Source organism: Manis javanica, chromosome 10 (genome assembly GCF_040802235.1).
Source record: "Manis javanica isolate MJ-LG chromosome 10, MJ_LKY, whole genome shotgun sequence".
Classification (NCBI taxonomy): Eukaryota; Metazoa; Chordata; class Mammalia; order Pholidota; family Manidae; genus Manis; species Manis javanica.
Genome location: NC_133165.1, coordinates 99,112,354 through 99,138,003, shown reverse-complemented (window position 1 = coordinate 99,138,003; position 25,650 = coordinate 99,112,354). Strand labels below are relative to the sequence as shown.

General features: G+C 37.4%; 2 protein-coding genes across 15 annotated transcripts in view; one reads left to right on the top strand and one right to left on the bottom strand.

The window, feature by feature from the left end:
* ANKS1B (ankyrin repeat and sterile alpha motif domain containing 1B) overlaps window positions 1-25,650 on the top strand; it is a 995,298-nt gene that overhangs the window by 261,045 nt on the left and 708,603 nt on the right. For all 14 annotated transcript variants that reach the window (XM_073213673.1, XM_073213674.1, XM_073213669.1 and 11 more), the window contains exon 9: window positions 4,121-4,264. In XM_073213673.1, coding sequence (XP_073069774.1) covers window positions 4,121-4,264 — 144 coding nt within the window. The remainder of the gene's footprint in view (window positions 1-4,120; window positions 4,265-25,650) is intronic.
* On the bottom strand, window positions 6,134-6,722 carry GARIN6 (golgi associated RAB2 interactor family member 6). The gene is given in 2 exon segments (XM_017675517.3): window positions 6,134-6,326; window positions 6,328-6,722. Coding segments are annotated over 2 exon segments (588 nt in total).

Below are 25,650 nucleotides of genomic sequence, written 5' to 3'. Positions count from 1 at the left end.
TCTTTTCCAGGCATCTTTGATTGTAAAGCAGTGAACTGGAAAATTTTGCTCAGCTAATGTAAATACTGTCTTTAGGGGGCAGTACTAAACCACTGATAAGTTTTGTTATTTCTGTTAATGCTACTGGTATTTGTTAATACAAAATTTAAATAACAATAATGAGATTGGCAATGAAATTATGTTCACCCCTTAATATTAGTAAAATTTTCTAGGTATTCAAGTGAAAATGACAGTTTGAAAGTTATTTATTAATTATTCATTCATTAAATAATTATTGAATTCCATATGCACAACACATTATAAGAGATACAAATGTGAATAAGGTAGTGTTTGCTTTCAAATAACTTACAATTAACTGGATAAGTAAGCTGCATGGTAGTGTTTATGTGTTTGTATGTGTGTGCTGTGTATGTATATACAACTCTTTCAGGAAAAAGATAATAAAAGTTGCAAACTTTATTGCTTTTTATGTGTCAGTCACTGTAAAGCAATAATTTTATCTTTGTACAGCCCTATCAAGTAGGAATTATTATTATACCTATGTTGCAGATAAGGAAACTAAGATTAATAAGACGATGGGATTTGCTCAAAGACACACATCTTGGAAGTGGAAGAGCCAGGACTTAAATATATATGTAATTGACTGCACAGCACTCCCCTTTACCAATATGCTACCTATGATCTCAAGGTATATGTGAAATATAATACCCAAATTCACACAAAGAGCTATAGACATTCAGGAGACAGTAACAGCATTTCTGTTTGTGGGAATTCTGGAAAATTCTATATAGGAGGTGAAATCTGAACTCTATTTTGAGGACTCCATGGGATTACTACAGAATAATAGCTAAAAATAGTTAATATTTATTGAAACCATATTACGTGTCAAGCACTTTATAGTCATTACCTCATTTAATTGTCAGGAAAAATTTCAGATTCTACTGCATGATTTTCCCATTGCATAGATCAGGCAAGTGAGGCTGACATATCTCATGAAAATCACACTAATAAGTAGGCCAATAGGTAGAAGAGTTGAAAATCCAGAACCAATTTTAGAGCCTAAACTCTTGACATGTACAATATGCCGTGCGGAGAAGTTCAGATGGGAGGAGTGAGTAAAAGCTTGGCACGTGATCAGGAAAGAGTAAGCAATTCTATTTGGTTGTAGCCTGGAGTGAGTATAATTGAGTAAGTAAAAGAGCAGAAAAATAGTTGGAACCATAGAACTATGAAGCCATATTAAGGAATTTAGTTATTATTTACTATGCAATGAGAAATAATTGGACATTTCCGAGCCATAAACAGAATTTTTCTTGGGGAAGGAGAACGACATAGAGGTTTCCCTGTCAGATTGAATCAAATAACTGTGGTACCATTAACAAAAATAGAAAATAACTGATTAATATATGAAATGTTGATAATTCTTGGCTGAGTATATAATGATTTATAGTTCCATGCATGTCAACATTGATGGTCAAACCACTAACTTATCATGAGATGGTGAAGGAAATGCCTGTTTGGTTATTTTATTTCTTTTTGTAGACAGTATTGGTTGTACAGATAGATGTTCTTGCTAGATGAAGGTTTTAGATGCCCCACGATATTTTTCACCCAGGTATCTGTAGGGTCAAATCAAAACTCCCTGTGATAATCACCTTTTATTACTGATTTGAGAAATGTGTATTTATGGAAGTATGAGCTGCTATGTAACAACTTACAGAAATTTTCACTGGCTGTCATAGATAGCAAAAACGCTTTAAAAATATGCTTCTTTGATTTCAGCTGCAATTGCATCAGCTTGGTTGTTCAGTGTAATACCTTTTACAGGCTATTATGCTGCGTGAGAGGCCATGTAGGATAGTGGTCAGGGGAGTAGCTCTAGAATCAGGCTGTCTGGATTGGAGTTTTTCTTCTGCAGCTTACCAGACCTTTCTGTGCCTAGTTTAGCATTTGCCTCAAAGGGCTGTTGTGTGAATTAAAATAATGAACAAAAATCCTATGACACTACAATGTCATATAGTAAGAGCTCAAGAGATTACAGCTATATATATATATTTTTTTCTATATATTCTTTTTTCGAATGTAATTGATGTTAATATACCTAAATAACAATGATATAATATATTGCTATAAAATAAATTTAATTTCAGGGAACTTCATGTACAATAAATTTGTCACCAGGAGAAGTTATTATTGTATCTTATAGACAACTGTTTTGAGGGACTATTTAAGTGCATAATCTCTCAGCTATTGAAAATTGATAAAGGCAAATTTAAGATATGAATGCAGAGGAACAAAGTTTTAAAAAGTCTTATATTTTATTTTTAAAATGAACAACTTTTTGGGGGGGAGTTTATATTGTAGCGTATCTTTGACTAACTTCAGTAATTATGATCTGTGAGTGTTGTGCTGTCTCCTTTGTTGCTATTCAAATAGTTCCTCGGGTCATTTTTATGTCCTGTTCTTCATCATGAACTTTGTATGGAACATTCCAAAGAGTTTTAGACAAGCTATCTTTTTTCTTTTTTAATTCAGTCCCTGAGCAGTCAGCAGGCACTTTGAATACAGTTTTCCTCAGTTCTGGCAAAATTTCTTGCGTTATGCCTTTGATAATTTGCTTCCATCTCTACATGGACTTCTTAGTTTGATCCCCTAGTTTTCTTAACTTTTAATTTTTCTTCTTTTGTTCTCCCTTTTGGGAAATTTCCTCAGACTTAGTTTCCAACTCTTCTATTGGATTTATGGATTCATTTGTTCTGTAGCGTTCTGTTCTTTTTTCACAGAGGCAAATATCTTCTGTTTCTCTGAGGATACTATTTATGACTTTTTTCTGTATATTTATTTTGGTTTCTGTTAAAGGCTCCCTTCAAATATGTGGTGATCCCTGGGTTCTTATTTATTTTTAACTAAAAAATGGCTGAATTGTTTATGTGGGTGGAGCTTGAAAGGTGGACTTCACAGTAGGGCTTAAGGCATAGCCCCCCCCCCCCATTTTCCTAGGTACTGATGGATTTTTTTTTTCTTGGGAGGTCAGTTTTTGCAGAAAGGAATCTTTTCTAGTCTCCTACCTGGGTGATACAAACTTAGCTGCCATGTTCTCTAAGGCAAATGTGGGAAGGTACTAGGGTGGGTTGGAAATTCACATTGACTGCATAGATATTCAATTAATTCCTTTGTTTTTAAACAGGCTCCCCTCTGCTCACTGTGCATGGATTCTTAGAATTCATCCTCCCTTTGCTTCAACCTCTCCAGAAAATGAACTTCCAGTTTCTTGTCAGGTAGTGAAGGAATGGGCCTAGGAGTCCTTGTAGAGTTTCTCTCCCATTGCAGCCCCACCTGCACCTGCATCTTCACAGGTAGTCAGTCTCTCCAGTGTGAGGCCCCTTTGGGGACGATAAGTCATGAGCAGACATGCTTCTTGTTCTTCCCTCTTGCAAGCCCTTTGCTTTCAGCTTTTTCAAGTTTGCTAAATCAGGTAATACCCACCCACCTGATTGTCCTTATCCAAAAGTTTTGATATTGCTCATCTGCTAACATCTTTCCTGTTGTCCTTGTCCTTATGGTTTAGACCATTTTTGCAAAGCCTTTGCTGTCATTTTAGTGAGATTTGGGAAGCAGCAAAAGTATTTATGTTCAAGGCAGAAGCCCCATTATTAACTTGAAAAATATTACCCCTGCTATGTGTATACTATGAAATTTTATGAAGTTTATTTTTTCAAAAAGGAAATTATCTTTTCAATGACACTGTGAAAAAATGGATTTAGCACTTCTTATTTCAATGAAGTATTTTCATACTATTCCTTTGATTGCATTTAGAAATCATATAAGATGTTTCTCCTTTGTTGCTATTCAAATAGTTCTTGGGTCATTTTTATGTCCTATTCTTCATTATGAACTTTGTATCTTATCAATCTTTCTCACCCAGTTTTTTCACTTTCAATTTGAATTATACATGTTTTCGGGGGGCTTAGTCACATGGCCTACTACCACCAACCTATGGATAGAATTCAGCTTTTTGCTTGCTAACATACACCACAAGAAATTAATGTAGTTTAATTGATGTTTAGATACCTAAATAACAATGATATAATATATTGGTATAATATAAATTTAATTTCAGAGAACTTCATCTACAATAAATTTGTCACCAGGAGAAGTGGAAGAAGATGATGATGATGAGAACACTTGTGGGCCCTCGGGACTCTGGGAAGCGTTGACTCCTTGTAATGGATGTAGGAACCTTGGCTTTCCCATTCTTGCACAGGTAACGGTTTGCTTTTCCTAAGGTACAATAAAACGTAAAAATGGTTGCCTATGTTTTTAAGTAAATTCTTTTTCCCCCTCTGAAAATCCAATCAGTATCCTGTTCACTTTGTAGTTTTTATTCCGTTAAAGGTCAATACAATGTTTATGTAACGTGCTGTGCTTGGGTGCATATGCAAATGATGAAGACTTTACATAATTTTATGTGGTTGTTTTGCTTTGGTTATGAGGCTAGTTCCAGAAAAATGAGTGGTTTATGAGGCTTTTAATACTTGTGACCTAGAAATAGATACATTTTAAAGAATGCTATTTTGAAATTAAATCACAGTTTATATTAAAATAATAATAAAAAACGATTTACTAGGAAACACATTAGGGTTCCTTAAAAGCATAGTCAGTTTTTTTTTTTCCTTAACACAGTGGAACATTGTAGAATAATGTTATTAGAGCAGAGAATTTGTGTTGAGTTGTATTATGGTGGATAATCTATATTGCTTTCCTCCAAGTCTTAGATGAGATGTCCACTTCTGCACCACATGCAGTGCAGGGCTTTGAGGCTCTTGTTAAAGAGTCAGTTCCACTGAGGCCTCCGGCTTCCGTCATGTTCACTTATGTAGCCTCCATTCTGCAAGATCGAAATGAGAGGTCCCAATATTGAGCATTTAGCTGTTTTTGCAACCAGCTTGCCGGTAGTCTCAGTCCATATTTATGCTGCCCTCTCAGGGGAGTCCAGCAGGGTGCTGGAAGTACCCTCTGAGTATGAAGCCCTTGCTATTGACAATGTTAAGATATGTTGAAAGCATCCACATGTCCATGCTCGCTGTGGCTGCTCCTGTGGATTTGTGACGACTGCTCCTGTCCTGCTGTTTCTCTTGAGTCTGCAGACTTGGTTGCAGTCATATCTGTGGCACCCCTGCTGCCATCCCCATCCTTCTTTCAGGCACCGTAGGCTTTGTGACAGCAGAAGTATGTGAACTCTTGAATGCAGTGTATGTGGGAGGCATGTTAAACTCATTCCTCCCCAGCATAACCATAAAGGCTAGCCCCAAACCCTTCAGGGTTAATGTGAAGTCCTGATGCTTACTTGATCTTGATCCCTTCAGTAAGAATGAATGGCATTTGCCTAGGGGGAAGACAAATCAGAACAGAAAGGGAGACCATATGTCTGCTTCTATTCCTATAGCTAATAAAAGCTTATGAGAAGAATATTGAGGTCTCAAGTCCAGCTTTCCATCTGATGTAGAATCTCCTCTATACTATCTCCACAGTAACCACAAGGATCACTCTAGTTTGGCTTAGACAGTTCCACTGCCAGTGAGGGCACTCTTATAATTCACTACTGAATAGCCTTGTATAAACTTTTATATACTTGGAGTTAGACTTTCTGCTGGTTAAGTGGTATGCACTTCAATATTTTGATAACTACTAACAAATTGTGCACATGCACACAAACACATCACACGGCCACTGATGTATACAGATATCAGTTCATGGCAGTCCTGGGGAGTTGTTTCATCCCATAGCATTCAGCCTACCTAGGTTGGAGTACAATATGTTAAGAATAGATTGGTCGGAATGCTGCAGATGGCAGTACAATACTGGAAATGAAATTGAGTTGCTGAAAGCTAAGGCATCTCTGAGATACCTCACCAAGCCTGGTGAACACTTTGGCGAAACAGTAAGAACCTCCCTAATGTGCATGGCCTCCGGAGGGAGGTTCATCTGGCCCTGAGCCCTTTCAAATGTGATGCATTTCCCAGGTGAGCTTCAGTACCAAAGGCTCTCCAGGACTTTTTGTTGCTCTCCCAAGGTACTCTGACCCCATTTTCTCGGGACTCTGCAAAGACTTAACCACTGGGCTCTTGTCTTCCTACTCAAACCCAGTTATGTCCAACGTGCCCTCAGCTGGGATGGCCTCCGTACCACTGTAAGCCTCCACTGGTGGACTCAGGATGTAAACAAGGTTTTTCCAGAGAACAAAAAGATCTCTTGTATCTGACCGGGGACATGGCTGAAGGTAAAAGGAGTAGTCAGTGGCAAGCTTCAGGCGGAACTTGTTTTTTCCTGTTATGAATGGATATCTTTACAAACCTCAAGGGAAGCAGCCTGGTTAGCTCTAAGATCTGTGTAGGTTTGTTATCTTTTCGCTGGGTGGCAGAGCGGGATCTGTGAGCGTCATCACAGAGAGCAGCTGGTTGGGCCAGCAGCATGACATCAGGTAGTGAGATGGGGCTGGTGCGAACAGTGCCCACAGTCACCATTGGGGCACGGTTATGCATGTCAATGACTTCTCTTTTGCTGACCTGTATTAAGTCACTCTTGAACACTGGCATGTACTCAAATATAGTATACCCCTCCCTGTACAATTGCTGCTGCAGTTTCCCCACGGAGGTACTGAACATGCCCACTGCTGGGCTGCTTTAGGAGGCGTAATATGGTAACTTAGACTGGCTGTTCATGGCTTCCCTTTGTCAAGACGGCTCCTAGGGGCTCCTCCACACCTTTCTTACCACACTTTGCCATACATCCTGTTTCCCTGGTTTCTCGGTGGGCTAGCAGTGGTCTTCTGCATGCGCTTTTGTCTCTGAGCAGCTGGGAACAGTGAGGATATGGATTACCAACTGATCAGTGACAAGTTTCACACCTGGATCCTGCCCTGCCTAGAGTGTGGAGATGTCCAGATGTGCAGATGTCGAGGCGCACAGAGGTCACGGCCCCAGTAGATGTTGGGGTGTGCAAATGCCAAGGTGCACAGGAGTCGTGGTCCCAGTTAATGTCAGGGTTCGAAAAGCTGGAGGTGCGCAGAGGGCACAGTCCAGGTAGACGTAGGGGTGCACAGATGTTGAGGTGCACAGATACTGATGCTCACTAGAACGTGGCATCAGAATCTCTACTTGTGCCTGATACATCAATTCACAGTAGCCTTTGTTCTTTGAAGCCCCAATCTCACCTGCCAGTAGTAATCCTGCTCCTCTCCTCTCAAACCAAAGCCTCCACCTAGGTCTAAACCACCCCACCATCCTCTCCTGCCCCTGTGACCTGTGCCAGCACACACCCTTTGTCTCCATCCAGCAGCCCCTCCCCTCAGAGGGGCTGTCCTCTGCACCTCACCCCATGCCCCCTCACCAGGCTGTCCTGCCTGCCACAGCTCTGGCAGACCACCCCCTGCCCCCAGGGACCCATCTAAGGGTCTAAATACATCCTGGCAAATTGCTTTCAAAATGTGTGGAACAAACAATTAATTATGAGTTTAAAATATACATACTCTTATTAAGCATTTCTAATTGTGAACAGTTAGAATGGTAGTAGACAGTTTACCTTAAAGAGAAAATTGGGCAAGTTGGTAAAGTTGGCACAGGATGTGTGTCAAGGTTTGTTGTGGTAAAAGGAGATCATAAACAAGATTAATATCTTACAGTAGGGGTTTGGTTAAGTAAATTATGGAGCATTCTGTGACAGAAAACTCTGCAGCCATAAAAATGATTATGTAGTTCTCTGTCTATTGACCTGAAAAGATATCCCTGACATTTTTTTTAAAGAAAAACAGAGCAAAGCAAACAGATTTTGAACTAGCATTATACACATGGTCCAATTTATGTAAAATCATCTGTGTGTGTGTTTGGGTATGAAACTATGTTCAGTGAAAGTGCTTATCTCTGGATGTTGTCATTTTTATTTTCTTTGTACTTTTATTTTTATTAGGATAATTATTTCTATTAACAGAAAGAATAAAGCTATTTTTATTAGCAATGTCTATTTTTACAATCACGATAAATTTTATGTTTGACATACCCTCAAATTGCCAATGAGATTTTTTAAAGCTTTTCCCTAGACATCTGTATCTTGACCATACCATGTAAAGAGCCTTAAACATCCTTAAACATCACACTTACATTCTATTCTTTACCCACTATTAGACTGTGTGTGTGTGTGTGTGTATATGTGTATATATATATATATGCCTGAGAAGTTTTTGCCAACTGTTATAAATGTTATCAATTCAATAAGATTAAAATATCTTTATTGTTGCACAAGATACCTAACACATACACACATACGTGCAAATATATATAAAGCCATAGTTTTTGAGTCTTTAGTTTGTTCTATAAGTCAAAACATTTTTCTTCCCTTCATATAGAAATATCTGTTTATTTATAGTAATATGGGTATTTTTCCTTTATTTATTGAGAGAACTATTCATTGTTCAATCACAATCCAATATCAATCTGAAGTCATTACATCTTAATTTCTGCTTCATGTCTATATTACTTGTAATTAGGAAAGGCAATAAACCTAATATACATTTAGTAATCAAACTAACATTTTAAGTGTATCCAACTGGTTCAGCTGTTTTGTGAAAGGAATAGGAAGCACTGGACATAGTGTAATTTAATTTATGTGATTAAAAAAATAAAGTGAAGATATACCTATTTGCATAAAAGCACTTCTATGTCATGCATGTATATTCCAAGATATTTATCTCAGGCTTCCATTAAGTACTGAGTTAATTGCCTTGTGTTCAGGGAAACCAGAAACTATATTGCTTGTATGTCCTATGGGCCTTCAGGTTTTTTCCCAAACCAGACTTTAGACCAACTGTAGAACCTCTTTTATTTGGCCTGATAATCATCATGTGTAGCATTCTGGCAGATATGTCTCTATTTTCATGAATCTGATGACATTGATCTGAAATTCCTCTAGCTATTTAGAAAACTACCTTATTAGTACTTGCCCTTATTAGTATTGTACTTTAGTATATACTTAAGTAGCTCCGATGGTTAAGTAAAAATCTACCTCAACCTTATATTAAGAAATTCTTTTTACAAGAATGCAGCAGCTTTCTGGATGCTTGCTCTTACAACAGATTTTCATATACTTAGTCATTAGATATTCTTAAAATAAATTTATTCTCCCTCTCCTCTACATTAGAGTTTGTGTCATTGGGCAAATCATTTAACCACCTGGGCCTTATTTTTCTCATCCTTGAAAACAAGGTGATCCTTTAGGTACCTTTCAACTTCACAAGCATTGTGGTTTTCTGATAGAGGTTTAACTTTTTTACCCCTGTAATAAAATTATTACATACTCCTGAAATACTCCAGGCAGTAATAATGAGTCAAAGAATTACTCAGATATCAATTCCCAGCTTCAGGAATTGTGTGATTCAGTACATAGTCTATTTCTGCTGATGAATTTCTTCTTACTGAAACTTTTGAAAGAACCAATGTTTGAAATGTGGAAATGATAAAATGTCAGTTCGGTAAGATGGACAGTCAATCAGTGGGGGCAGTGTTTAAGACAATGTAATTGAAAATATGGGTTAAACATTTTAGATAGAATTCAGTTAATAAGGAACAGGCTGTGGTAAGGCAGATGAATTTCCCCAAAAGATGTCTACATCCTAATCTTCATAGCTTGTGAATATGTGACCTCATATGGTAAAGGGACTCTGCAGATGTGATTAAGTTGAGGGTCTTGAAAGGGGAAGTTAGCCTGGATTACCCAGGTGGGCCCAGTGTAATCACAATGGCCTTCATACGGGAGAGGCAGGAGGGTCAGTCAGAGAAGGATATTGGATGATGGAAGCAGAGGTCGAAATGGTACAGCATGAGCCTAGGAATGCAGGTGTCTGAAAAGTAGGAAATGGATTATCCCCTATGCCCTTAAGCTCCCAGAAGGAACCAGCCCTGCCAAAACCTTGAGTTGAGCACAGTGAGAATCGTTTTGGACTTTTGATATCCAAAACTGTAAGAGAATAAATGTGTGTTATTTTCAGCTGCTAAGTTTGTGGTAGTTTGTTATTGCAGCCCTGGGAAACTAATAAATACAGATATTGGTATCTGGAAGTGGGATGCTGCTCTAAGAAATACATAAAAATGTGGAAGTGGTTTTGGAATTGGGCAGTGTATAGAAAATGAAAGAATCTGGAGTAGCATGATAGAAGAAGCCTAGATTGCCTTGAACAGAAATATAAATGTTAAAGATTCTGCCAGGGAGGGCTCAGAAGTGATAGGGAGGAGAAAACATGTATTGTCTTAAAAAATACCTAAATAGTCATGAACAGAATGTTTGTAGAAGCATGGTTGTTAAAGGCAGTACTGGTGAGGATTCAGAAGGAAGGAGGAGAATGGTAGTGAAAACCAGTATTTTAGAGAATACCTGAATCATTATAGTGCGTTGGTAGACATATCAATGTTAAAGGTATTTTTTATAAGAACTGAGAAGTAAATGAGAAACATGCTATTAAAAACTGGAAGAAAGGGGATACTGTATAGTAGTAGAAAGCCTAGAAGAATTGTATTCTATAATTATGTGGAAGGTAGAACTGATAAGTGATGAACTTGGATATTTAGCTGAGGAAATTTCCAAGCAAAGTGTCGAATGGCAGCCTGGTTTCTTCTTGTTGCCTATAGCAAAATGTGGGAGGAAAGAGATAAATTGAGTAACTTGTAAGCAAGAAGGAACCAGGATTTGATATGTTGAGACATTCTTTGCCTATCCAGATTTTTAAACGTTGCTAAAATTTGTAGATTCTCTGTCAAGAAAGTATGTACTGGAGAGAGAACCAAAGCTGCATCTGGATTTTTTTCTAGTGCCTCAGTAGGATCAGAAAATCGGATTGTCCAGTCACACAGAGGGATCTTTGAAGAGGTCTTAGCCATCTCAGCACAATCAAGAGATGGCATTATCCAGGAAAGGTCTGAGGAGGATCTTCTTGTTTAATGGAATTAATTTCTGTGACATACATGAGATACCCACAAGGTTTTTGAGAGCAGTATATTAGCAAAGACAGTGCCAGCTTGGACTGAAAGGAACAAGGAGAAGACACAGTTGGATTCCTAAAGGAAAGGGTTCTTACTGGCAAGAAACAAGCTTATAAAACTATTCAGCTACAAATAAATGTTAATCTTTATGAAATAGGAATTAAGACTCAGAGTATAGGGCTGAGGGCCCAGAGGATGGAGCTGAGAACTACAAAGGATTATTCTTAGGCCTTGAAGCCCACTGGGGTTTGCCTAGTGGGTTTTCTAAATTGCCCATGACTGTTGACTCCCTTTTATCCTTTCATGGGAATATCTATAATTATTATTCTATGGTACCTGTCCTACCAGTGTGCTCTGGGAGCCAGTAACTTGTTTTCTAATTTCAATATTCACAGATAAAGAGGAATTTTGCCTCAGGATGGATTATACCCAGAATTTCTTCTGCATCTGATTGATTTAGATGATGAGATTTGGGACTTTTGAGCTGATGAGATTTTTCAGTTTAAGCCGATGTAATGTGTTGAGTCTTGGGGGGGATGTTGAAGTGGGTAAATGGATTTTACATGTGAATGGATGTAATTCTTTAGGGCCCAGAGGATGACCAGTATAAATAGAATAATGTCCTCATCCCTATATAAATGTCCCTGTTCTAATCCCTGGAACCTGTGACTATGTTAATTTATATGACAAAAGGTACTGCCAATGTGATTCAAGATATTGAGATGGGGAGATTATCCTGGATTGCCTAGGTGGACCCAATTTATTCATAAGGGTTCATATGATAGGGAAGACGATATGAGGAGGAAAGCAGACAAATTTTATAATGCTATTTTGCTAACTTCAAAGATAGAACAAGCTGTGAGTGAAAGAATGCAGGTGCTTCTTGAAAATGGAAAAGGCAGGAAAACTATTCTCTCCTAGAGTATCCAGAAGTAACCAGCCTGCTTGCATTTTGAGTTTAGCCCCATAAAACTCTTTTCAGACATCTGATCTCAATAACTGTCAAACAATAAATTAATGGTGTTTAAAGTTACTAAGTTTGACCTGTTATAGTGGCTAAAGGAAACTAAAACAATGACTACAGTATTAGGTCAGTATACATTTAATCTGTTACATACTCGTTCAAGGAGCAGATACCTGTTATCTGTATTTAGGCAGAAGGTAGGAGATACAGGCATATAAAGAGGAATGCGTTTTAGCTTTACTATCAAGCATCATTTGATCCACATTTTTATATTTCATGCAGTCATTTTTATAACTTCTGAAATAATTGGAATAGAATTTGGACCATCAGAGAAGCTCCATTTTATATATTTTTAGGAAAGTATTATGATAATGATGATAGTAATGTTAATAATAATATCTAGTATTTTATTGAGTGCATAGTGCATGCCAGTTATGCTGATAGGCACTTTATATTCCTTATGTCATTTAAATTCCACCAAAATCCTATGAAATATGAAATATTTTCACTTGACCTTGAGAAAATTGAGTTTCAAGATACTAAGTTGCCCAAGTTTGCAGATCTATTATGTTTGATCCAAAAACCCATGTGAATACTTTTCTATGAAAAAAAAAGTTTAAAGAGGGCTTAGTTTCTCCCAGTAAGGTAAGCCTATGTACTGTCTACCATACAATATTTTTTACAATAGCATTTCTCTCTTGAAGAGGATATTGTTGCTTTTTTATGTCTCTTTTACCTTGTGTGTATTCAATTGATTTATCATTTTACATTGTGCTCCAGGGTGGTTGAACTGCTAAATACATTTATTATTCTTTCTATAAATTCAAAAAATTGATGGCTTGATAAGAATCTCAGTTCATTTAGAGTCCCTCCTCATTTCCCTATTCTTTTATGCATTCATCTGTCCATTTGTTCCACAAATATTTATTGGCCATTTGTTATATTCAGGGTATGGAGCAGTAAACAACATAAACATGCATCATACCCTCAAATTGATTTATTTTTGTGCCAGGTACTGTGGATGATATAAAGTAAGAGTTATATGTGATTTCTGCCTTAATGAGCCTTAAAATTTAGTCAAGTAATTTTTCTCACTGTTGTTTATTGACTGTATAATCTTGGACAAGTAACTTAATCTTTGCCTCCTGTTCTTTAAAATTAGGCTACTTCCTGTTTATAGGATTGTTATGAAGATCTTACAATATAAATGCAAGTTTCTGTCTAATTCCTTCTTATACAAAGGCAAATTGACTTTTCTCTTCAGTTCTAGGCCTCTGGAAACAACACTGGCAACTTTGGTAGGGTTTGCAAGTTAAAGGACAGTATGCATAGTACAAACCAACCTCATAATAAGTGCATTAAAACATGTGTAATATTTATTTGTATCTATTCTTTATTATGACTAAAATCACAAATAAGACAGAACTTGAGCAACTATTGCCATGGAAAAAAATAAAGCAGGTGATTCCAGATGTAGTATTATTAGGAAATGCCCGACTTTTACTATTTCTACTACTAGCTAACATTTGTTGAGTATTTACTGGGTGCTCCACTTAATATAAGCAGTATATGTCATTTATTCCTTACTATGATCCTAGGATATAGGTACTATTATTATCCTCATTTTATAAGTGATGAAATTAAGACTCAAAGTATTTTATTTCTGAGGTCCCATAGCTTGTATTTGCTAGAGCTGGAACTTTACAGAACACGCTTTCATCCCTGGAGATACTCAAGCAAAGACTGGATGATTTATTAAGAGGTATAATGGTTTACACTTTTAAAAGAGAGCAAGAAAAAAAAATGGCTACAATTTATTGAGAGATTACCATGGCCCTGGTATGTTCTGTGTGCTTTAAGCACATTCTCTAATTTTCATATCACCCCATAAGGTAGGCATAAGTCCCTTCTTTTACAAATGATACAAAATTATAGACAGGTTAGTTGATTGACCAAAAGCATACACCTCGTAAGTTACAAAGCTATGATTCAAACTTATCTCTATCTGCCTCTTTCAATTATACTAAGCCATTTCCAATTTTTAAAATGCCAGGCTTCACTTCTATAGTGCATGAAAAGGAACCATATTAAAAATGAAAGCAACAGATATTCAACAGCTAAACAATGAAATATCAGGTAGGGCAAGTAGGGAAAGAAATACCTATACAATTAAAATAGCAAAAAGAAAAAAAAGGAAATGTGAAATATATCTCTGAATGTAAATACAGAATCCATTCCTAACTGCAGCAAAGATCAAACCCAGAATACACCACAGTAGAATGTGCCAGAGACACTAGAATAATTGGAAACCTTTGTTAATTCTTTTCCTAATTGACCTGGTGATCCATGTACATTTAGCAGTATCTATGACATAATTCAATATCCCTTTTCCAAGGGAAGATGGACCAGGTCAACCCATTTGCACACTATTGCCAGAGAAACATCTGAAGATGCAAATGTGAACAGTACTTCTCTTAGAAGGCATGACTACTAAGAGGAATGATAAAGGAGGGAAAAAAGGGGAGAGGCTCTGGGCATTAGGTCCAAATAGACCTGAGTTGAAATATTCTCCTCTGCTACTTGATAAAAGTCAGCATAAACAAGTTAATTGACTTCTCTGCACCTCAGTTTCTCATTTACAAGGTTGCTTATGAGAGCTGCTGTAAAGGGGCATCAAGCCTGACTCCTTAGAACACAGCCAACCCAGGGAATTACTGTCCTTTCAGCTACAGTCACCTGTCTTCATGGGAGCTCATAAAGAAAAAAATGCTGTTTTCTCACTCATTCCCTTTCCCAATCTGCATATGGACTCCGTATGTGTCTTTGGTTTGAAGGGCAGAGAAGAAATAATTTTTTGTGTACCTACTCTGTATGGATGGGTTAACAGAGGCTGAGAATAGGTTGGGCATTTCAGGTGTTGGAAAGGACTTATGGAAATGCTCAGAATCTGGAAAACTGATGTGTGTTCCCATTCTTGGCATTCACACTCGTTTCACTATGACAGAGGGGAGAATTCTCAAACACAATGTTCAGAATTAGGATCGTGATAACCTTAGCACATCCTTCATACCACTAAAAACTCACAACTTGCAGTATGTATTTTACTCTGTGAAAAAGTACTCTGCAGCCATGCACTTATCACCTCTAACATAGCCAAGCAGTTACTTCCTTTACACGCTAACTGACCAGATTCCTGCCTGCTTCATTTATGACTTTCTCTTCTCTGGTAGGCATAAAAACACCTCTTGGCAATATGACTCATTTTATGAGATATGAAATAGAGTCTTACAATATCCACATAGTTGAACAGTACAGAAGATGTTGCTTTGAGAAACATACAGAGAATGAGAAAAACTCTTGAGACAGTAGAAATATGATTGCTAAAACATAAACATTAACAAAGGATTGGAAAATAAAGAATGAAAACCAGGGAGGGAAAAAAATGAAAGTCAAATATGATGAATCCAAGAGCTCTAACATCTAATTACCAGACGATCTGGAAAGAAAAGGATGAAAATGAAAGGAAGAAATTATTGAAAGAAAAAAAAATATTTCCCAGAGCTGAAGGATACAATCTTGATATTAAAAGGCACAGCTCAGGCTGGGTCACTGATCTTCTCTTCTTCTCCATGTACCTCTTTCCCCTGTTATCCTGCCCCTTACCCAACCCCAATTCCTAGGATGGTTTTGCTTTCACCCTAGTGTGTGACAGTCAGCCCCTGTGGCCTCCTAGATAGTAGCTTAACCTATTAGAAAAGTGAGTAAAACATTGCTTCTTCTTGGGTGCAAAGGTGGCAGGCTGGGGGTCATTATAAAGGAGAGGAGATTGAGCTTTAGGGAGAGAACAGGTAAAAAGGGAGAGGAAGGAATAGGTGGGTAGTAATGAGGGAATGGCAGGATAGATGGAGGAGCTAAAAAGAAATGAAAAGGAAGAATGTGGATTTCATTTGTAATCCTTGACTGTAAGCAGTATATAGATTTTTCAAACATGTAGTGTTGATGGGAGTACAAGGTGGAAACTTGAGCAATTTACCATTGTCACGTGAATGTGGAGAAGAAATTACAGAAAGTTGTACACCTTTGATGAGCCATTTTTCATCGTGATCAATGGACAATTGGCAATCTAAAATACATTGAATAAGGATTATTTTAGGGCTCATCATTTTATGGTAATTAAGTTTGTAATTTACTCCTAAATTGCTTTGTACTTCAGCAACTTACATTTAACACAAACACCAAAAAATATGTGTATTTCCATTCTTAATGTAACCTCATTTCCTCAGGTCAGAGCACTTCAAAGACAACTATTTACATAGTTTCTCAGATACAGTTAGTAAGACTGATTTATTTTAATGCTTCAGTTTCTTCATCTGTATACAATGAGGATTATACCTATTCAGCAGTCCTTACATGTTTAAGCTCAAAAAAAGGTCAGCATATCTGAGGTGCTTCTGTTGAGGATCATTTCGTTTTTGTGCCTTAGAAAAATAGACACGATGTCACATGGCTTTCCAATTTTGCCTGTCTTAATTTCAGAATTATACTTTATATTAATGTTTCAACACAAATTTTTTCATAAGTCTAATTTGTTTACATAATTCTTCTGTATTTATAATCACTGTAAGATATATTCTTGTACATTTTGTTTTCACTGGATTTTTTAAGTGATTTTGTTTTTATTAATTTTTTTTTCTTAACATTAATTCTGGAGATATTGATCTTGTCCAGCATTTGGAAGGACCTGAGTCTTGTGGCCTATAAGAAATGTTACATCATTTCGTTTCTTTATTCATAGTGTTCTGCTTAATGACGTGGTGATATAGAAGAAAACAGATCCTAATATAGTCAATATAATAGTTTAATAGACCTTTAAGAAAAATCCTTTAATTGGTGATTATTAATAGTCTAATTTCAGCCATGCTTCTGGAGGTTATCTGAATAAGAAGCTGCCTGGCATGCAGCAGACTCACACATAGAACCAAGTATCCACTCTATGCAAGGAGACTTCCTGGACTCATCTCCTTATACCTCAGCCACCACTGGAAGCCAGTTCTCTCGGGTCATCTATCATCACCCACACTCTTATTCTTTATTGCTTTCATTGAACGCAATTCCTACCCCTTCCCTTACTCCTACTGTCTGTGGTAAATAGACTTATATTCTCATATTCACCAGTGCATGTTTCTCTACTTCTTGCCTTTACTCAGAAGTATATATATTTATTTGCATGTATATTAATTTATATCAGCTGCATCATTACCACGAAACTAGTAAGTCTGGAAACCAGCTGAATGTTTGTTAAGAGTTCTACACCAAAATTTGTACATTGGACAGCTACTTTTCATATCACCCCCTTTCTTTAATATTTGTCCCTTTAACATATATTTGTTATTTTCTTGCTATATATCAGATACTCTTTACATATGGAGTATACAGTGGTGAAAATTTTGCATTCTAGAAGGGAGACATAATAGCAAGTAAAGAAATGTTTCATTAGTGACAAATGCTATGTAAGAAAAAATATAAAGGTGGTGGACACAAATGATGGGGACAAGAAGTAGATGGCAAGTTAGACTGTGTGGTCACAGAAGGCCTCTCTGAGAAGATGCCATTTGAGTCGAGGCCTTTAATGGGAAGGGGCTAGTCATGTGAAGACCTCTGTGTTAGGAAGAGTGAAGCACAAGAGCAAAGGCCAGAGGGGCTGCCCGTTAGTGAGTCTGACCACGTGTTAAAGATTTAGGTCAAAGAGTTAGTTAGGGGCCAACTGAGTTTCTGGGCAGAGTTTTAACTTTATTCTACTTCAAATGAGGAGCCACTAGAGTATTTTAAGCAAGAGTTAATGTGACTTACATTAAAAATAAAATCACTCAGGATATGCCTACCTGGTTATATTAAGTATGTATCTGTGTTCATATGTATTTGTTAAGATATATTTGTTAAGATTCTACCCAAGCAGAAAACTGAATTGAGAGGAAGGTTTGACTGGCTATAGGGCTACCTTCAGAGAGATCTCAGGACTTTGGAAGAAAGTGATTATTTTGTTCTCTCCTTGTAAGTTAGTATTCTACATGGTGAATATTCAGTTTTTTATTACAGAAAGTATGACATGCTTTTTCAGCAAAAGAGGAAAAATGAAGAAAACGAATAAGAAAAAAATTGCCAACTGTTCAAACAAAAAAATTTGATCAATATCTTGATTTTTTTCTGTGCAAGTATGTGCACATATATACATGTATATGCACACACATATATAGTTGTCATGTTGTATATACACTTTGGAATGCTGCTTTTTTAATTTAACAATGATTTTTCAAATTTTCATAGTTTTTATAAACATTATTATTATTATTATTTTTTTTTGAGAGGGCATCTCTCATATTTATTGATCAAATGGTTGTTAACAACAATAAAATTCTGTATAGGGGAGTCAATGCTCAATGCACAATCATCAATGCATCTCAAGCCTAATTCTCATCAGTCTCCAATCCTCTGAAGCATAACGAACAAGTTCTTACATGGTGAACAAATTCTTACATAGTGAATAAGTTCTTACATGGTGAACAGTACAAGGGCATTCATCATAGAAACTTTTGGTTTTGATCACGCATTATGAACTATAAACAATCAGGTGAAATATGAATATTCATTTGATTTTTATACTTGATTTATATGTGGATCCCACATTTCTCCCTTTATTATTATTATTATTTTTATTTTTAATAAAATGCTGAAGTGGTAGGTAGATGCAAGATAAAGTTAGAAAACATAGTTTAGTGTTGTAAGAGAGCAAATGTAGATGATCAGGTGTGTGCCTGTAGACTATGTGTTAATCCAAGCTAGACAAGGGCATTAAAACATCCACAGATGCAGATTTCTCTCAAAACAGGTGGGGTGAGATTCTAAGCCTCACCACTGTTGATCCCCAATTTCTCACCTGATGGCCCTCCTGCGACTGTGCCTGTCTTAGGTTGTTCCTCCCTTGAGGAATCTTACCCGTCTCTGGCTAACCAGTCATCTTCTGGGGCCATACAGGGAGATGTAAAGTTGGTAAGTGAGAGAGAAGCCATATTGTTTGAAAAGGTTAGCTTTTTACTTCTTTGCAGATTTATGCCCTGTGGCTTCTATGCCCAGCATTTGTCTTGAGGTATCTTTACCACTTGGAGGAATTATGATACTCGGTAAATTCGATATGAGGCACGAATTCTATTTAAGGGTTGTAATTAGAAAGGAAGAAGAAAAGCTATAGAGGTAGCAGATGGAAAAAACATGGGAGGATTGATTATTTATTTGTCATATCTTCTTGTAGAGTAACTTAAGCATGTATAGGTTTTAAACTACTAATTAAATTGTGCACACATTAACATAATAGGAATAGAGTTACATAACCAAAGCAGATCTACAATTACCAGCCATCTCCAGTGAAGCCAAGAAAACCAGTTAGGCACCCTAGGCATTTGTGAAAATTTGTCTATGATATGATGGATATTGTCCAACTGTACTTAAACACAGTCTGAGAGAAATCAGACAAATTAGAACAACCCATTCCTGGGAACTATTCATATCCCATACGTTCTTTTAACAGTAGATAGTCTGTAGTTGTAAGATTTTGGAGTGCTACAACTTGCACTTCTCCTAATTCTTGGTTGAGTTCCAACAGTATAGATCCAGTCAAATTTGTTGTTTTACTGAAAGCACAGGCCAGCTTAGATATCTCCTTCTTCATTCCAGTGGCAAGTGCAGGAACCGGTGGGAGGATGCAGCTACAACTGCAGCATCGCCTGGATCTTCGTTGAGGTTTTTTGATGATGATCTTCTTGTATGACTCTTCCAGAGAGTGCTGATGATGGAAGTTCTTCTTCATATCGTATCTTAGTTCATTTTCTGGGTAGCCAAATAAGGCTTTGATCCTCTGAATAAACACACACAGACCCTTTGCTCACACTTTGATATGCCCTTTATACCATTGTGTAGAACTCATTGGAGGTCACCACACAGGAACTGCCTTTTTTTTTTTAAGAGAAAGGACTATTATCAGAAAAGTGTACCTCCATAGCTGATCATCTGACACCCTTTAAGTGATCAAAATTAAGGATATTTAAAGCATGCATTAATCATTGATTTACAGTTAGTTTTATCCTATCAAGGAGTAATCCCCCTTTTCTTTCTTTTTTTAAATCTTTAATCTATACTTACATGAAGAATATTATGTTTACTAGGCTCTCCCCTATACCAGGTCCCCCCTATAAACCACTTTACAGTCACTGTCCATCAGCATAGCAAAATGTTGTAGAATCACTACTTGTCTTCTCTGTGTTGTACAACCCTCTCCATTCTCCCTCCCCTCCCATGCATGCTAATCTTAATACCCCCTTTCTTCTTCCCCACCCTTATCCCTCCCTACCCACCCATCCTCCCCAGTCCCTTTCCCTTTGGTACCTGTTGGTCCATTTTTGGGTTCTGTAATTCCGCTGCTGTTTTGTTCCTTCAGTTTTTCCTTTGTTCTTATACTCTACAGATGAGTGAAATCATTTGGTATTTCTCTTTCTCCACTTGGCTTATTTCACTGAGCATAATACCCTCCAGCTCCATCCATGTTGCTGCAAATGGTAGGATTTGCCCTCTTTTTATGGCTGAGTAGTATTCCATTGTGTATACATACCAGATCTTCTTTATCCATTCATCTACCGATGGACATTTAGGTTGCTTTCAATTCTTGGCTACTGTAAATAGTGCTGCGATAAACATAGGGGTGCATCTGTCTTTCTCAAACTTGATTGCTGCGTTCTTAGGGTAAATTCCTAGGAGTGGAATTCCTGGGTCAAATGGTAGGGCTGTTTTGAGCATTTTGATGAACCTCCATACTGCTTTCCACAATGGTTGAACTAATTTACATTCCCACCAGCAGTGTAGGAGGGTTCCCCTTTCTCCACAGCCTCGCCAACATTTGTTGTTTGTCTGTTGGCTGGCAGCCATCCTTACTTGTATGAGGTGATACCTCATTGTAGTTTTAATTAGCATTTCTCTGATAATTAGTGATGTGGAGCATCTTTTCATGTGTCTGTTGGCCATCTGTATTTCTTTTTTGGAGAACTGTCTGTTCAGTTCCTCTGCCCATTTTTTAATTGGATTATTTGATTTTTGTTTGTTGAGGTGTGTGAGCTCTTTATATATTTTGGACGTCAAGCCTTTCTCGGATCTGTCATTTACAAATATATTCTCCCATACTGTAGAGTACCTTTTTGTTCTATTGATGGTGTCTTTTGCTGTACAGAAGCTTTTCAGCTTAATATAGTCCCACTTGTCCATTTTTGCTGTTGTTTTCCTTGTCCAGGGAGATATGTTCAAGAAGAGGTCACTCATGTTTATGTCTAAAAGGTTTTTGCCTATGTTTTTTTCTAAGAGTTTAATGGTTTCATGACTTACATTCAGGTCTTTGATCTATTTTGAATTTACTTTTGTGTATGGGGTTAGACAATGGTCCAGTTTCATTCTCCTACATGTAGCTGTCCACTTTTGCCAGCACCATCTGTTGAAGAGACTGTCATTTTGCCATTGTATGTCCATGGCTCCTTTATCAAATATTAATTGACCATATATGTTTGGGTTAATTTCTGGGGTCTCTAATCTGTTCCACTGGTCTGTGGCTCTGTTCTTGTGCCAGTACCAAATTGTCTTGATTACTATGGCTTTGTAGTAGAGCTTGAAGTTGGGGAGTGAGATCCCCCCTACTTTATTCTTCTTTTTCAGGATTGCTTTGGCTATTCGGGGTCTTTGGTGTTTCCATATGAATTTTTGAATTATTTGTTCCAATTGATTGAAGAATGTTGCTGGTAATTTGAGAGGGATTGCATCAAATCTGTATATTGCTTTGGGCAGGATGGCCATTTTGATGATATTAATTCTTCCTAGCCATGAGCATGGGATGAGTTTCCATTTGTTAGTGTCCCCTTTAATTTCTCTTAAGAGTGACTTGTAATTTTCAGGGTATAGGTCTTTCACTTCTTTGGTTAGGTTTATTCCTAGGTATTTTATTCTTTTTGATGCAATTGTGAATGGAATTGTTTTCCTGAGTTCTCTTTCTATTGGTTCATTGTTAGTGTATAGGAAAGCCACAGATTTCTGTGTGTTAATTTTGTATCCTGCAACTTTGCTGTATTCTGATATCAGTTTTAGTAGTTTTGGAGTGGAGTTTTTAGGGTTTTTTATGTACAATATCATATCATCTGCAAATAGTGACAGTTTAACTTCTTCTTTACCAATCTGGATTCCTTGTATTTCTTTGTTTTGTCTGATTGCCATGGCTAGGACCTCCAGTACTATGTTAAATAACAGTGGGGAGTGTGGGCATCCCTGTCTAGTTCCCGATCTCAGAGGAAAAGCTTTCAGGTTCTCGCTGTTCAGTATAATGTTGACTGTGGGTTTATCATATATGCCCTTTATTATGTTGAGGTACTTGCCCTCTATTCCCATTTTGCTGAGATTTTTTATCATGAATGGATGTTGAATTTTGTCAAATGCTTTTTCAGCATCTATGGAGATGATCACGTGGTTTTTGTCTTTCTTTTTGTTGATGTGGTGGATAATGTTGATGGATTTTCGAATGTTGTACCATCCTTGCTTCCCTGGGATGAATTCCACTTGGTCATGGTGTATGATCCTTTTGATATGCTGTTGAATTCTGTTTGCTAATATTTTATTGAGTATTTTTGCATCTACATTCATCAGGGATATTGGTCTGTAATTTTCTTTTTTGGTGGGGTCTTTGCCTGGTTTTGGTATTAGGGTGATGTTGGCTTCATAGAATGAGTTTGGGAGTATTCCCTCCTCTTCTATTTTTTGGAAAACTTTAAGGAGAATGGGTATTATGTCTTCTCTGTGTGTCTGATAAAATTCCGAAGGTAAATCTGTCCGGCCCCGGGGTTTTGTTCTTGGGTAGTTTTTTGATTACCGTTTCAATTTCTTTGCTCGTAATTGGTTTGTTTAACTTTTGTGTTTCTTTCTTGGTCAGTCTTGGGAGGTTGTATTTTTCTAGGAAGTTGTCCATGTCTTCTAGGTTTTCCAGCTTGTTGACATATAGGTTTTCATAATAGTCTTTAATAATTCTTTGTATTTCTGTGGAGTCTGTCGTGATTTTTCCATTCTCATTTCTGATTATGTTGATTTGTGTTGATTCTCTTTTTCTCTTAATAAGTTTGGCTAGAGGCTTATCTGTTTTGTTTATTTTCTCACAGAACCAGCTCTTGATTTCATTGATTTTTGCTATTGTTTTATTCTTCTCAATTTTTGTTATGTCTTCTCTGATCTTTATTATGTCCCTCCTTCTGCTGACTTTAGGCCTCACTTGTTCTTTTTTTTCCAGTTTCAATAATTGTGATGTTAGATTATTCATTTGGGATTGTTCTTCCTTCTTCAAGTGTGCCTGGATCACTATATACTTTTCTCTTAAGACTGCTTTCGCTGCGTCCCACAGAAGTTGGGTCTTTGTATTGTTGTTGTCATTTGTTTCTATATATTCCTTGATCTCTATTTTGATTTGTTCATTGATCCATTGATTATTTAGAAGCATGTTGTTAAGCCTCCATGTGTTTGTGAGCTTTTTTATTTTCTTTGTAGAATTTATTTCTAGTTTTATACCTTTCTGGTCTAAAAAATTCATTGGTAGAATTTCAATATTTTGGAATTTAGTGAGGCTCTTTTTGTCAGCTAGTATGTGGTTTATTCTGGAGAATGTTCCATGTGCACTTGAGAAGAATGTATATCCTGTTGCTTTTGGATGTAGAGTTTTATAGATGTCTGTTAGGTCCATCTGTTCTAGTGTGTTGTTCAGTGCCTCTGTGTCCTTACTTATTTTCTGCCCAGTGGATCTATCCTTTGGGGTGAGTGGTGTATTGAAGTCTCCTAAAATGAATGCATTGCAGTCTGTTTCCCTCTTTAGTTCTGTTAGTATTTGTTTCACATATGCTGGTGCTCCTGTGTTGGGTGCATGTATATTTAGAATGGTTATATCCTCTTGTTGAATGGAGCCCTTTATCTTTATGTAGTGTCCTTCTTTATCTCTTGTTACTTTCTTTGTTTTGAAGTCTATTTTGTCTGATATTAGTACTGCAACCCCTGCTTTCTTCTCACTGTTGTTTGCCTGAAATATGTTTTTCCATCCCTTGACTTTTAGTCTGTGCATGTCTTTGGGTTTGAGGTGAGTTTCTTGTAAGCAGCATATAGATGGGTCTTGCTTTTTTATCCATTCTATTACTCTGTGTCTTTTGATTGGTGTATTAAGTCCATTTACATTTAGGGTGACTATTGAGAGGTATGTACTTATTGCCATTGAAGGCATTAAATTCATGGTTACCGAAGGTTCAAGGTTAGCCTCTTTAGTATCTTACCGCTTAACTTAGCTCGCTTATTGAGTCATTATATACACAGTCTGATGATTCTTTATTTCTCTCCCTTCTTATTCCTCCTCCATTCTTCATATGTTGGGTATTTTCTTCTGTGCTCTTTCTAGGAGTGCTCCCATCTAGAGCAGTCCCTGTAAGATGCCCTGTAGAGGTGGTTTGTGGGAAGCAAATTCTCTCAGCTTTTGCTTGTCTGGGAACTGTTTAATCCTGCCATCATATTTAAATGATAGTCATGCTGGATATACAGTATCCTTGGTTCAAGCCCTTCTGTTTCATTGTATTATATATATCATGCCATTCTCTTCTGGCCTGTAGGGTTTCTGTTGAGAAGTCTGATGATAGCCTGATGGGTTTTCCTTTATAGGTGATCTTTTTCTCTCTAGCTGCCTTTAAAACTCTTTCCTTGTCCTTAATCCTTGCCATTTTAATTATTATGTGTCTTGGTGTTGTCCTCCTTGGATCCTTTCTGTTTGGGGTTCTGTGTATTTCTGTGGTCTGTTCGATTATTTCCTCCCCCAGTTTGGGGAAGTTTTCAGCAATTATTTCTTCAAAGAGACTTTCTATCCCTTTTCCTCTCTCTTCTTCTTCTGGTACCCCTATAATATGGATATTGTTCATTTTGGATTGGTCACATAGTTCTCTTAGTATTGTTTCATTCCTGGAGATCCTTTTATCTCTCTCTATGTCAGCTTCTATACGTTCCTGTTCTCTGGTTTCTATTCCTTCAATGGCCTCTTGCATCTTATCCATTCTGCTTATAAATCCTTCCAGGGTTTGTTTCACTTCTGTGATTTCCTTCCTGACATCTGTGATCTCCCTCCGGACTTCATCCCAGTGCTCTTGCATTTTTCTCTGCATCTCCATCAGCATGTTCATGATTTTTATTTTGAATTCTTTTTCAGGAAGACTGGTTAGATCTGTCTCCTTCTCAGGTGTTGACTCTGTGATCTTTGTCTGCCTGTAGTTTTGCCTTTTCATGGTGATAGAGATAGTTTGCAGAGCTGGTACGAGTGACGGCTGGAAGAGCTTTCCTTCTTGTTGGTTTGTGGCCTTCCTCTCCTGGGAGAATAGCGACCTCTAGTTGCTTGTGCTGGGCAGCTGTGCACAGACAGGGCTTCTGCTTCCTGCCTAGCTGCTATGGAGTTTATCCCTGCTGTTGCTGTGGGTATGGCCTGGCTTGGGCTGCTGCTCCAAAATGGTGGAGCCCCGTTGGAGGGGGAGCGGCCGGGAGGCTATTTATCTCTGTAAGGGTCCTCCGTGC